The following is a 14,206-nucleotide window of genomic DNA, read 5'->3' on the forward strand; positions in this document are numbered from 1 at the left end:
CTCCTTGACCTACCTGCTTGTTGCAGCACCTGAGGGCAATTAGCACTTAGGTGGAGGCCAAGATATAAAGGAGTGCCGCAGAAGATGGTGGCATCTCTTCTCTCCTTGTCAAGCTGACACTCAGAAAAAGGCAACAAGTAGGCGGTGACTGGTGAGGTCCTTTTGGTTTCATTGGCTAACGCTTGCTTGTTTTTGGGCCATGCTGGCGCAGCTTTTCTTCTTTTAGTTTATTGTTTTAGTTTGCTGCATGGGGGCCAATTTATTCCTTATTTCTTTGTGAGTTAGGTTGTTGTTTTTTTTTATTTATTTTTTCTCTTCGGTGCCCCCCTCCCCCAGTCGGTTAGGGAGGACAGCAGTGAATACGACGACCTGTGGTTTGGTATGGGGTGTTGTTTATAAAGTGGCTCGCGATGAAAATTATTGCTACATTTTGACAGGTTTACCTTTCAAGGTTTTAAAGTTTGAGAGCCTCTTTTTGCATATTTACATTTTTCAATTAGAGCTCTCTTATATGGTTAAATCCACATATCCATATGTTTCAGGTGAAACTATTTGTGAAAACAGGTTTTGGGTTTTAGTATTCAACATCTAAATTTGAGAAATTTTTATTTAAATGCTAAATGGAACTGTTTCAGGTGAAGCTAAATATTAAGGCATTTAGATGTAGCATTGATCTATAATCTAAGTTGATGTAGTGTAAAGGGGCAAGAAATGCTCATGCTGGAATATATTAAATGCTAAAACTAAAATAATCACCCGAATGACATTTAGACTTTGCATTTAAGTATTTGATATCGACGTTGAGGGTTAGTGTTGTAACATGCTAAAGTTAAATGTAAATATTCAGCTCATTAGCATTTGGATTAAACTTTAAACTCTAAATTGACAAACTGTCGTTAATTTGTAAAAAGTGACCTTGAAGTCAACAGTTTTTGTTGGTCTCGTGTTGACTCCATTTGTCACTGTTAATTTTCTTTGCATTTTTTGGTGGCGGATGCAGGACAAAAAGCTTGTGTAACTGGTCTCGCCCCTTTTTGTATCTGGGGTCCTTGTGTTACAGTCTTCTAATGTGCCATTTTTACACAAACTGCATAATTTGGCTTTTTCTGCGGTTTTTGCGACAGATGTGTGCAATGTAGGTAATTCAAAAATGTCAATTAAGCAAGGGGGCTGTAAACCCCCTACCAAAAAAAAGATAAAGCCTTTATCATCTATATCAAGTTGAATGGCTATCAAATTTCATATTTCATTTGGGGACAGTTTGAAATCATAAGTTTTGATTAGCTTCATATTGTGCAAGCAGGAAAAATCAGATGACAAAAGGACATGTTAAAAATGGTGTGTGTGTTTAAGTCTGCTTCCAAAGCACACAAAGGTGCACCCAGTTGGGAAACCTGAGCAAATTGTGCCACTTCTCTCTTCCCCCCCCCCCCCTCCTTTCAGTCTCGTGTGGCTATAAAAGGACGCTCTGAATGCAGCTCACTCTGCTGACCCGGAGACCGTCCACCATGAAGCATCTCCTTTCGGCGCTACTGCTGCTCAGCTACTTGGGTAAACTCAATCGATGGCACATGGAAAGCATTTATTCACCATCCTTTATCCATGTACTAGTAAACTCTTCGGCCTTACTAGTAAGATGGTATGCTAGTAATAGGACGAGGGCGCACTGTTAGAATAACTCATGCAAGTAAAAACATTTTCACTGTGACATTTCTTCATACTAGTAGAACTACCTGTTCCTAGTGAGGCAAAACTGCACTAATGGTACGAGTCATGTGCAATGTTAACAATTTATGCACTAGCACTAGAACGAATGTCTTATTTAGACTTTCACATTTCTGCACACTAGTCGGACAGCAGTTTTCACGTGACTAAAAACTGCACTAGCAGACAGCTGCATGCTACTAGTGACATAATTGTTCGTCAGCACCTAGCACAGCGCTTGTCGAACTTTGAGCAAAAAATACTTGGCTCTCATGCTGTGCTTCAATGTAGGAAGTAAAATTGTACTTGAGGTAAATTAAACTGTACTCAAATGCCGCTAATATTTTGCAATTGGAACTTAATTGTCATGTACCAGTCAAGGGAGCGCTTGTACCATTTTGAGACTCTGATCTTGCGGATCACTAGTGTTTGTAGCTTCCAGATGTCCTACTAGTGTGCAGAAATGTTCAGTAGTGGAAAAACTTTACTTGTTGATCTACCAAGACAATGATATGAAATAAATGCTAGAAAAATTTCAAAAATTCAATGAACACTTTGTCATACTCTATCTGCTCAACACCCCCCCCCCCCCCCCCCCCTTGTTGCAGTAGCTGCTGTGTTGTCGGCCCCCACCAAACATGTCAGGTGGTGCGTCAAGTCGGACAAGGAGCAACAAAAGTGCTCGGACCTGGCCACCAAGGCGCCCGTGTTCTCCTGTGTGCAGAAAGCAGACTCTAACGGATGCATCGAAGCCATTCATGTGAGCATCAAAATCATTGTTTTCAAATGGGATTTCTTAAAGCGACAGCATGGTATTGAATGGTTGACACGGCTGCCTCGCCTTCCAAGGTTCTGGGTTTGAATGGTGCATGTTCTCTGTGCTTGCATGGGTTTTTGTCTGCGTGCTCCGGCTTACCACATTCCAACCACATGCATGTTAGGTGAATTAAATGGTGCCCTGTGATTGGCTGACCAGTTCAGGGTATGCCACAGCTCGCCCAGTCAAAAGTAACTACAGTGGCTGCTAGTCACATTTTTGGAAAATGGTTGTACCCACCAAAAGTTGCTAGATTTGTCACCAGTGGCTTTTGAGAACTGGTTGTGAGAGAGCTGGGAAATTGGCTAAAGTTGCTCAATTGGCAACAGGGCACTGCAAAAAAATGCTAAATCTTACCTCGTGAAGCAGAATCACATTTTGTCAATGTACTGTACTTTTTTTAAACATTTTCAGCAAGACCAAGGTAAAATCGTTTTATAAAATCTTATCAAGTCAATTCATGAGTTCCATTGGCAGATATTTCTTAAAACAAGATTTTGTGCTCAAGTTAATCTACAAATGGAATAGTTTGAATTAAGATTCTTAAAGGAAGATCTTGTTTTCTTTGGCTTGCTGATGCATTGGAGAAAAGTCACAACTCCATTAGGTAAGATTAGGCATTTTTGCAGTTTGGGAAGGTAAGAGTACATGCCAAACGTTAAGATTGTTTGCGAGCTTTCTTTAAAAAAAAAAAAAAAAAGTTCGAGGGCTGTGAAAGATGCCAAGTTGGCAACACTGGCTCTGAGAAGTTGGTAATAAGAGGACTTTTCATTTTCCTCCGAACAGGCAGGAACAGCCGACGCCATCACGTTGGATGGAGGAGACGTCTACATTGCAGGACTGGAAAACTTCAAACTCCATCCCATAATTGCAGAAGACTATGGTGCCAGTAAGTCACCCTAAACGTCAACAATCCATTAAAGGTCCCATGCCAGCAAATTTTTTTTTTTTTTTTGTCCCGTTTGTTTAAGAATTTGGGTTGGTGAAGTCCTTTTTCAAGCTCTTCTAGTTGGTATTGCCTCAGAATTTTGAGATGGATTTGATATTCAGCTGTTACTGCTACTACTGTTAATTTAAATATTGAAAATGGCTTTGCTCTTATATTTCATGTGGCTATTACAGTGGCTTGTGGTGGCCAAGCATTGACATTTTGACTGACTGCAAGCGTCACTATTTCATCCAGTTACATTGTAGTTATTTCAAACATATGTAGACTTTAAACAGTTTGTATTATTTGGGGCCTGAGACCTGCTCGCATGAAACCCAGAAATTAAGTTCAGTGGGCAGAGAATTTAATAATTAACTAGCTACATCACAAACATACGGTCTGATCCGGTCGTTTTTCAAACCTTTTGCATTCAATCGCAGACCGATCTGTGTCCCTCATTTTGACCCATGTTTGGCTTAAAACACTCGAAATTGCTTTTGTTCGCATAGGACCTTAAATTCTTGCCATTTTGCATAACTGCTAAATGGTGTCTTGACGCGCTTGTTGACAATACATACAACCATTTATCACTGCTGACGAATGTCTCCTCCCCAAACCAGATGTTGGAATACAAAGGCTGACCTATGAGGTAGCATGGTGCCACTGAGCCAGAAAATACAAGTGGTAATAGAAGCTAGGAATTGTGGTCAGAAATGTAGAACAGGTAAAACATTTTTCTTTCCCATAGATGGGAAGAGAAATCACTCAAAACACTCCCACACCGTGGAATAATTGCTCTGGATGTTAAAGGGCAATGAGGCCTTGATCTCGAGTTGAAAACAATGCTAAAAATTTAGGCTGACTGGCAATGATTACCTTTAACATTTGATTGAGGATCCGACCATTTTCTGAATGGGAGGGGAAAAAAATCATGCCAACATGTCCTGCATCACAAGATGATTGCCCTGAATAATAGTTTAGTCACTCAATAATCAGGCCTTTGCTGGCTGTTTGCAAGTGAGACAAATGCTCAAATTTGGCCCGATTGTCAGCCCCGAGTGTTTTCTGAGCACATCGGGGAGTAAAATTCATCAATGCACCCACACCACAGGTTAATCGCTCTTTTAGACACCTTACAATCAGACCTTTGAAGACTTTGATCAGGAGGAATCTGACTCAAAATAAGACTGATCATTGTGTACCCAAATTCATTTTCTATCAGCAGGTATTGACCACATTTTTCTGGAGAAATGGTTGCACAGCAACTTTAAAAAAAATATTTTTTTTAATTATGCAATGTGCTCAGCATCTGATAGCTGTTATTACGCCGTCGCCGTGGTTAAGAAGGGCACAGACTTTGGCATCCGGGACCTGGCGGGGAAGAGATCTTGCCACACTGGTTTGGGGAAATCTGCTGGCTGGAACATCCCGATTGGAACTCTGATCAAGTTGGGTGTGTTGAAGTGGGGAGGCATTGAGGACCAAACTATTGAAGCTGGTGAGTGATGTCTCGTGTTAAAGTTATAGACCTAAGTTGAGCTATTTTTAACCTTTTATTTATTTGCAGCGGTGGGTAGCTTCTTCTCTCAGAGCTGTGCCCCCGGAGCAGGAAAGGGTTCCAAACTGTGCAAAGGCTGCAAGGGAGACTGCTCAAGGTCTCACAATGAACCCTACTACGACTATGGCGGTGCATTCCAGTAAGTGCAGTGGGTACCCTGCTGTATCGCATATTTTTAAGCAGTTTTAATGGGTTTAGGCAGTATGCAGGCCAGTCCAAATTTAATTGAGCTAGTTCCACAGCAGGCCAAAAATGTACCAGAGATCTACTGAAAGAACAGCAAAGAAACTGAAACGGCCTCACTGTATTTAGTCCTGACTGGTCACCAACAGAACTGTTTTTAGTCCTGACTGGTCACCAGCAGAACTGACCCTTGCGGAAACCCCCACAGGTTGTTCTGAGACAGTTGCCAGTTTAGACAAGCTCTGTACCTTGATATACTTGAACCAGTTTAGAGCAGTCAACTGGCAAGACGCATGCTTTGCAGCTTGGACAGTGTCAACGGGCACTAAATACTTGAAACAGTTTTGTTTAAATCTATTGGTGTGTGGGAGGGATGAAACAATTTTCTGAAGTTTTCACCCATTGTGGGTTGGTCTGTAAGGCACACAGTGAATCACTCTTTGCATTCAGCTCACTATTTAACAAGCTCAACAACCGTCTGTCATTAGGTGCCTAGTAGAAGATGCTGGAGATGTGGCGTTTGTCAAGCATCTGACTGTACCAGGTGAGTTCCTTCAAGGTACTCCCTTGGATTCAATTTTATTGCTTAGTCATGTCTAAAGATATTGGCAACCCGGCGTTCCTGTTCAATTTCAAGCATGGGTCCTTGAGGCTGCTCCATGGGTCAGTCATGATTGGTGTCCACCAAATTCTTTCAGGTTATGAAAAATATATTAAAGAATGCTCATTCTCCCAAATGAGCCAGAATCAGAAGTGGGTATGCTATACAGATGGGTGATGATGAATTGGATTTTTTTTTTTTTCCCATGTGGGTGTCAGTTACTATCATTTGGAGGGTGGTTGTGAGGGCCCATAAGTCGGCTCCGCCAGCTGTAATTTTTTGCTATAGTTCATGGAATTTGAAGATTACTGTAAATCTCAACAGTTTGGACAAATGTAATATTTATTTGCAGACAGCGAGAAGGCCAACTATGAGCTGTTGTGTGTGGACAACACCAGAGCACCAATTGACAACTACAAAGAATGCCACCTGGCCAGGGTACCCGCCCATGCTGTGGTCACCCGCCAAGACCCAGAGCTGGCAGACTTGATCTGGCAAAGCGTCACCACAGTGCAGGTAAGATGCACACTTGATTTGAGAAATGAGTTCATGTGGAATATATATATTTTTTTTCTGCCTTGGAGGGGCTTAAATCGGGTAAGATGCGCACTTGATTTGAGAAATGTTTTTTGTGCACGTTTCTTTATCAAAACAGGGCTTCAACCTGTTCTCCTCCGCTGCTTACGCACCCGCCAAGAACCTGATGTTCAAAGACTCCACACAGAAACTGGTCCGGCTGCCTCCCAACACAAACTCCTTTTTGTATTTGGGTGCCGGCTACATGAGCACCGTTCGCTCTCTGAACAAAGGTAACGACAAACTCAATCTAACTCAGCTGAACACTTGAACAATTTTGGGTCTTTTTTGTTTTTCCCCCCCCCCACCCCCAGAGATCACTGCAGCTGGATCCAGCGCCATCACGTGGTGTTCCGTGGGCCACAGCGAGACACGGAAATGTGACACATGGAGTGTCAATGGCATGGTGGATGGCGAAAACAAAATTCTGTGTCAGACTGCCCCCAGTGTGGAAGAGTGCCTTAAGATGATCATGGTAAAATGACAAATGTATTCTGAAATTTATGCAACTTAAGGGTTCCCATTATAACCCACAAGTCACTCTATAGCACCCCCTGGAAAGTTTGGAAATTTAGCCGCAAAAAACGTTTTTCAACAATAAACCCCATATTGGATGGGCGTCTTTAGTCACGGAATGCACAGTTTAACGCACCATACCTGGAATGGAACAGGAAGGCAGCAATTTCACCTAGTAACACCCATGGAAAGGTAAAAAAAATATCACCAGTTTCATCTATACAAAACTGGGTGGACATGTTGATTATAACAGGATGCATGAAAGGCAAAGACCCATGCCTGGAAATGAAAAGGAAGTCCGCCTTTTGGGTTTGAAGCAGATCTTTCATTTACTTTAGAGTAAAGAGGCAGATGCGGTGGCAGTGGATGGGGGAGAGGTGTACACTGCCGGACAGTGCGGTCTGGTTCCAGCCATGGTGGAGCAATACGATGAAGGTACAGGACGAGAATATTAAATATTATTCCGCTCTCACCCACCCCAATTATTTTGCAATGAGTTACACCTGTACCTCTTGCCCCCACAGCCAAGTGCAGTATATCTGGAGGTAAGCAATGTATTTTTCTATACTGCTTGTTCATTAGGGTCTCAGGTGGGCTCTTTCCGAGCTGACTGGGTGAGCGAAGCGGGTACAGCTGGGATTGGTTGCCAGTCAGCGGGCACGTACAATATAGACAAGCATTCACACCCTAGGACAAAACAGTGAATGACTGTTTCAATGACTAACATTAGTGTTTTGTGGAATGAGTTATTTTCTGGGAGTTTCTTGGTTAAACAATTCTAAATCCTATTGTGGCGTGTGTAGCCTCGTCATCGTCCTACTACGCTGTCGCCGTGGTCAAGAAGGGTTCCGGGGTGACCTGGGCCAACCTGAGGGGGAAGCGGTCCTGCCACACAGGTTTTGGTAGAAATGCCGGCTGGAACATTCCCATGGGTAAAATCCACAAGGAGACCGGCAGCTGCGAGTTCAGTAAGTAGACCCATATTAGAAATGATGGTATAATTTCTAACTTGCAATTGTTGCGGTAGAGTTTGTTGTCGACTCAAGTGTAACCATATTGAAGTAAATGCTGTATTTCCAAACTTTTTGTCAACTCTGATGTATAATCAGGAACACCCCAAGGTACATTTTCTTTTGATTGGGACACCTCATATGACAAATTGGCATAATGCACCCACAGGATAATCAATGTAATCAAAGGAGGGGTTGGTATAATATTCAAATTTGCGATTACTACCTTAATCCCAAACAAACTCATGAATTGCAGACTGAGGTTTTTGGCAGCGCACAGGGCTTTCTTTGGATTGTTGTCGTGAACCTAAAAAAATTGTCTTCCTTGGAGCAAAACACTAGTTTGGTTGGATCTTAAAATAGCCTTTTTTTGCTTCGGACTGTACAGGGTAAAGCAATGTACTTGCTAAACAAGTGAGACTCTGGAAAAATGGTCTAAAACTGGAGCCAGGGGCTTGGTTGCAGTGTGGTCAGTCTGCCTTTTTGAAACAAGTCTTTGGGTGCATTGATGCAGGGAACGTGCCAGTTCTTACCAGGTACAGGGTCAGAGTACGCTTGATGGGGACACTAGGCACTCTCACTACAACTGGTGTGTAGTCTGCATACTAGGGAAACTGCAATACACTTTCAGTTCCAGTGACTATGTATAAATGTCCCGGACAAATTGACTTTATTACACACTAAATCTAAAAAAAAAAAAAAATTGCCAAATGTACATCATGCCCTGTGCCATTTCTTCAGGCAAGTTCTTCAGTAGCGGCTGTGCCCCTGGAGCTCCGGCCGGCTCGCCGTTCTGCTCTCAGTGTGCAGGTAGTGGGAAACCTGTGGATGACAAATTCAAGTGCCAACCCAGTTCAGAGGAAAAGTACTACGGCTATGCCGGGGCCTTTAGGTAAAATTCTTCATGAAACTATGAAGAGCATTCAGAAAACAGCAGTCTACTTCTCAAGCTAGAATGTCTGGAGTCTATCCCAGCTGACTGAACATGATTCTGAGACCATGCAGCAGTAGCGCTTCTTGGGGAGGGGGGGTGTGACAACAAAATTTGAAAAAAAGTTAGACAGCACCCCCCCACCCATCTACAGAATGAAATTAACTTAAGCAGACAAAGTGGAACCTCGATAGAACAGACTAAGAGAGGTTGGGTCCTACGATATAACTTTTGCCCATGTTTTTGTTTCTCCCCTCTCCCAGGCCATATGCACCCATATTACTGTATAGTACAGTTTTTTTTGTGGCATTAGCGCCCAGTGCAGCAGTTATGGTAAATGTTCAAAACTGCCACATTTTATTCAAACTTGACATGCTTGGTCATGGTAATGTTGATGTACAGTACTCATAGGAGTCTCTTTTAATGAGCTGTGAGGAATTGGTGTGCCTCAGAGTTCCAAATCTGTTGCCAAAGGCAAACCGCTTGACAAAAAATGACTTATTGCAGAGACTTTTGTACTCTTCAGAGTGACCGTGAGTTTATACACAATAGATTTCACCATCATGACATGGCTGTCACGCCAATGCCCCACATTCAACATGGTTGCTTGGAGGCATTCCTTTGGGAATTGGATCTGACCGTAAATGATTCGCTCATTCTCTGACTGCATTGCACCACAACAGCCAATTCGGGAATTAAGACTTTGTCGATGGCAGTTTCAGTGACAAATGGAGACTATTTTTGGACACTGTTCAGTCCGATGGTCCGGTTTATTGGGGTTCCACTGTCTTAGCTTAGTTTGGAAATGGCTGCATTCAAGGATGGAAGTGTGATCTTTTTTTCCTTTTCAGATGTCTTGTTGAGGGTGCTGGTGACGTGGCCTTCATTAAACACACAATTGTTGAGGAAAACAGTGACGGTAACAACCTTAGACACCACACATACACCCGCCAGTACCAAAACCGATCATATTTGTGCTCCTTTGCAGGTAAGGGTCCAGGGTGGGCAGCAGATGTCTTGAGCAGTGACTATGAGCTCATTTCCCCCACCAAGGGTCCGGTGCCCATCACAGACTTTGAGTCTTGCCACCTGGCGGCCACCCCGGCACATGCTGTGGTGACCCGTCCCGAGACCCGCAACAAAGTTGTCAGTGTTCTCCAGGAACAGCAGGTAGGGAAATGCATCCAGTGCGCTGTCTCACCTAATTGTTCTTGCAATCAAAAGTTGGCAACATTGGGTGAAATCTGGGCATGACCCAAAAATGCATTCTTTACAGTTCAACTTAATGTCACATTCTCCAAACTTTAATTCCTAGGCCAGGTTCGGAAGAAGCGGCAGCGACCCCGGTTTCAAAATGTTTAAGTCTGATCCTGAGAAGAACCTCCTCTTCAAAGACTCCACCAAATGTCTCCAGGAGGTGCCAAGCGGATCCAACTATAAGAGCTTCTTAGGACCAGATTACATGGATGCCATGACCTCACTGAGGCAGTGCAGCGATGCCACTCCAGGTTTGGGATGCTTGAGGACTCAAACCACCCTGGAAATATGGAATTAGTCTGTTATACCAGAAATGATCACATAGTAAAAAATGCTTTTTCCCTCTTTTGCTCTTTCACACAGATCTGGAGAAATTGTGCACGTCCCACACCTGTCAGCAGACAAACTAGATGGCTCAACATCTTTTCCATGATGCATACTGATGCTACATTGTATTGTCTCTCTGATCTCAACATGCTCAATAGCCACTTACAAATCAATACTTATCCCTACGCAAATATTAAAGACCTATTTCGCAAATTGTTTTTCTTACATGTACCTCATTTATCAAATAAAGCCTTTTCAATGCCTTACAAAATCTTGCTCTGAATCATTACGAAAAAGTACATTTAGTGTTGTATTCAACATACTGGATAAGATATTCAGTTTTAGATTTTTTTGGTTCAACACTTGCAGAGGTGGGTAATGCACTAAATTTACTCTGTAACATTTTGGGTGGATGTACTTGTCATGGCTGCACAGTAGTCGACTGGTTAGAGCGTCTGCCTCACAGTTCTGAGGACTCCCGGCCCCGCCTGGGTGGAGTTTGTATGTGCTCCCTGTACCTGCGTGGGTTTTCTCTCCCACATCCCAAAAGAAAAAAACTTGCATGGTAGGTTGCTGGAAGACTCTAAATTGCCCTTAGGTGTGAATGTGAGTGCGACTGGTTGGTTGGTTTATGTGCCCTGCAATTGGCTGTCAACCATTTCAGGGTGTACCCCGCCTCCTGCCCGATGATAGCTGGGATAGGCACCAGCGCTCCCGCAACCCTTGAGGATAAGCGGCTCAGATAATGGATGGATGGATAATGAGGCTCTCTCTAGTGGCATTAAGGGTAAACAAAGAAGGACCATTTGTAAAAGAACCCCCCCCTCAAAACAAACTAAGATGCATTTAATTTTTAATTAGTATTATTAAGCAAGAGGAGAAAAATCCTATATATAAATGGAAATGGGATCTTTAGAGAACATTTGGGACACATACCAGTCAAGACATTTTGGAATTACAAGTTTGAAAATTATTTTTTTCCTTACAATTACCATTTGAATAACTCCCAATAATTCAAATACTCATATCAGTAAAATTAATTGATATTCAAAAGAAAATTCAGTTGGGTATCTCTTTACCGTTATCAAATATGTATAAATTCTATCATAAATTCACCCTGATTATCGGTATGTTTGTACTCTGCTTAACATTTACGATTGTCAGGCTGGATGTTTTCGCAGCAGATTGGGGAGGAAAAATTCTTCTAACCACACCCCACATGTCAAAATTGCCCAGGATAATTGGGTTTTTGGTGACTCTTAATTGGCATCGAGGAAAATTCTCAATTTGGGCCCCGATTATCAGTATGTGTGTATCCCGCTTAACGTTTTATGATATACGTAAACATCAACAAAGCCCAAACATTGGATATTGTCATCTTTAGTAACTCTTGAAGACATCTTATGTAAAACGCCACATTGTCGATGTTTAAAGTTCCTACGGGTGTTTTTCCCCAGTCTCCTGCTATAGGGTTCCACAATTTACTCGAGCTGGAAGGAGTTGCTTTGACGTTTTGCGAATGTGGCTGTGGATTGCACGTATACCCTATACACACCGCATGACAAGATAATTACTTACAATCTTTCAGAGACATCTGGTAATGGTGTTATTGCTAACTTTGATTAAAAGGAAGGTAAAATCACTCTTAAGACACCAACACCACAAGAAAATCGGTCAGAATAATCTTTTCGATAATCAGGTTTTTTCTTGCTTGGATCAGAAAGTGGGAAGGGGGAATTTCAAATTGGGCCCGATTATCGGTATGTATGTACTCAGCTTAACTTTTACGATTGTCAGGCCCAGATGTTTTCCCAGCAGATCGGGGAGGGGGAAAAAATGACTCTTAACATAGCCAGGATAGAGGAAAATTGCTTGGGATATTCTTTTAGAGACATGATAATCAGGGCCTTCTTCAAAAGGTGAGTGTGGTTTTACTTTATTGTAGTTTGGTATTGGTTGAGGTCATCCATTAATGCTGAATGCAAAAACAAAAAAGAGGAGCAGGATTTACTGCCGTGTATGTATAAATGGCCTTAAACATCCTTACCTCACCTCTTTGTTAGTCACCAAAGTCCTGAAACATAATCTACATACCAAACAAAAGTCAACATCATCAATACTATTTTGTCCCTGTTAAGCCATGCGTCTTATCGGAATCACACCACAAACATTCCAGTGTTGAAACACCTAATGAGAGGTCAGGAAACCCCAGATTGTATTGTGAAACATCCATCCATCCATCCATCCATTTTCTGAGCCGCTTCTCCTCACTCGGGTCGCGGGCGTGCTGGAGCCTATCCCAGCTGTCATCGGGCAGGAGGCGGGGTACACCCTGAACTGGTTGCCAGCCAATCGCAGGGCACATCGAAACAAACAACCATTCACACTCACAGTCATGCCTATGGGCAATTTAGAGTCTCCAATTAATGCATGTTTTTGGGATGTGGAAGGAAACCGGAGTGCCCGGAGAAAACCCACGCAGGCACGGGGAGAACATGCAAACTCCACACAGGCGGGGCCAGGGATTGAACCCGGGTCCTCAGAACTGTGAGGCTGACGCTCTAACCAGTCGGCCACCGTGCCGCCATTGTGAAACATGTATGGGGTTATTTTTCCAATATTTGTTCATCGAGAACAAAGTGTTACTGCTAGTGGAAGTGTTACTAGCTCAATTTACCAATGCGACCACGTAAACCTTTTGGCTCCTTTCTTTGGGTAATGTTGACACGGTAAGCACGGCCATATGAAACAGCCTTTCATGAGTTGACCCCATCACACTGGAATAATACAAAGATCAGTGTCGTATCAGTTTATCTGTTACCATTACGTCCATACACAATACAACTTTGAGTACAATCCAGTCCTCAGTACTCATTTCAATACTCATTACAATGAGTCGATGTAAGTACAGTATGTCAGGATTTAGTTAATAATGTAGCTTAGAATTATGGCATTTATTTGGTAGGTAAATGTAACTAGGAAATATGAGATTATTGTATTTAGGTGCCTTGAGATACAAGTGACTCCTCTTGTGAGTTTGTTTTAGATTCGAGCAGTCGTTTGGCCGACTTTTTGCTTTGACCTGCGAGCAAAATTTTGAAATATGAGCACTGTATGTTGGCAGTGAAATCAACTCATTTCACAACAGGCAGCAGTTGAAAAATTCTAGAAAAAAAGTGGCTTCAAACTGATTAATGCCACTCCTCGTTGAAGTTTACTGTCAAATCAAACATCAAACAAAGAGAATTACGTCGTCAAGTATTTTAAACAACCATGTAGATTTAAGTCTGATGAGCTTGATGCGGCGGCACGGTGGCCGACTGGTTAGAGCGTCAGCCTCACAGTTCTGAGGACCCGGGTTCAATCCCCAGCCCCGCCTGTGTGGAGTTTGCATGTTCTCCCCGTGCCTGTGTGGGTTTTCTCCGGGCACTCCGGTTTCCTCCCCCATCCAAAAAACATGCATTAATTGGAGACTCTAAATTGCCTGGAGGCATCACTGTGAGTGCGAATGGTTGTTTGTTTCTATGTGCCCTGCAATTGGCTGGCAACCAGTTCAGGGTGTACCCCGCCTCCTGCCCGATGATAGCTGGGATAGGCTCCAGCACGACCGCGACCCTAGTGAGGAGAAGCGGCTCAGAAAATAGATGGATGGATGAGCTTGATGCAAATGAACAATGCTATCATCCTTAAACAATGGATATTTGTACACAAACGGTTGAGCAACACATGTAAACAGAAAATATAACAATGCTCACAGACATATATTCTTTATCCTCTGTGAAAAATTACTAATATTCC

The 14,206-nt window shown here is 42.7% G+C and overlaps 1 protein-coding gene across 2 annotated transcripts; it reads left to right on the forward strand.

Annotated features, from left to right (window-relative positions):
- Positions 1 to 10,679, forward strand: LOC133488684 (serotransferrin-like). Of its 2 annotated transcripts, XM_061796870.1 has the most exons (18): positions 2 to 151; positions 1,444 to 1,551; positions 2,313 to 2,464; positions 3,308 to 3,410; positions 4,756 to 4,947; positions 5,017 to 5,146; positions 5,679 to 5,734; positions 6,144 to 6,307; positions 6,447 to 6,600; positions 6,682 to 6,842; positions 7,222 to 7,318; positions 7,408 to 7,428; positions 7,687 to 7,851; positions 8,635 to 8,785; positions 9,676 to 9,743; positions 9,813 to 9,994; positions 10,140 to 10,332; positions 10,445 to 10,679. In XM_061796870.1, the coding sequence occupies exons 2-18, from the start codon at positions 1,473 to 1,475 to the stop codon at positions 10,489 to 10,491; spliced, it is 2,115 nt and encodes a 704-aa protein (XP_061652854.1). In that variant the 5' UTR covers positions 2 to 151; positions 1,444 to 1,472; the 3' UTR covers positions 10,492 to 10,679. The 2 variants fall into 2 exon arrangements, with proteins under 2 accessions (XP_061652853.1, XP_061652854.1); XM_061796869.1 differs by having other exon boundaries at positions 1 to 151; positions 9,676 to 9,994.
- The last annotated feature ends 3,527 nt before the right edge of the window (positions 10,680 to 14,206 follow it).

Source organism: Phyllopteryx taeniolatus, chromosome 14 (assembly GCF_024500385.1).
Source record: "Phyllopteryx taeniolatus isolate TA_2022b chromosome 14, UOR_Ptae_1.2, whole genome shotgun sequence".
Classification (NCBI taxonomy): Eukaryota; Metazoa; Chordata; class Actinopteri; order Syngnathiformes; family Syngnathidae; genus Phyllopteryx; species Phyllopteryx taeniolatus.

What these genes read in the sequence shown, in the direction of transcription:
- LOC133488684 (XM_061796869.1), top strand. Translation starts at nt 1,473, where the DNA reads ATGCAGCTCACTCTGCTGACCCGGAGACCGTCCACCATGAAGCATCTC. An exon ending in GATGCATCGAAGCCATTCAT is followed by an intron (nt 2,465 to 3,307) that starts GTGAGCATCAAA and finishes TCCTCCGAACAG; the next exon opens with GCAGGAACAGCCGACGCCAT. An exon ending in CAAGCATCTGACTGTACCAG is followed by an intron (nt 5,735 to 6,143) that starts GTGAGTTCCTTC and finishes ATTTATTTGCAG; the next exon opens with ACAGCGAGAAGGCCAACTAT.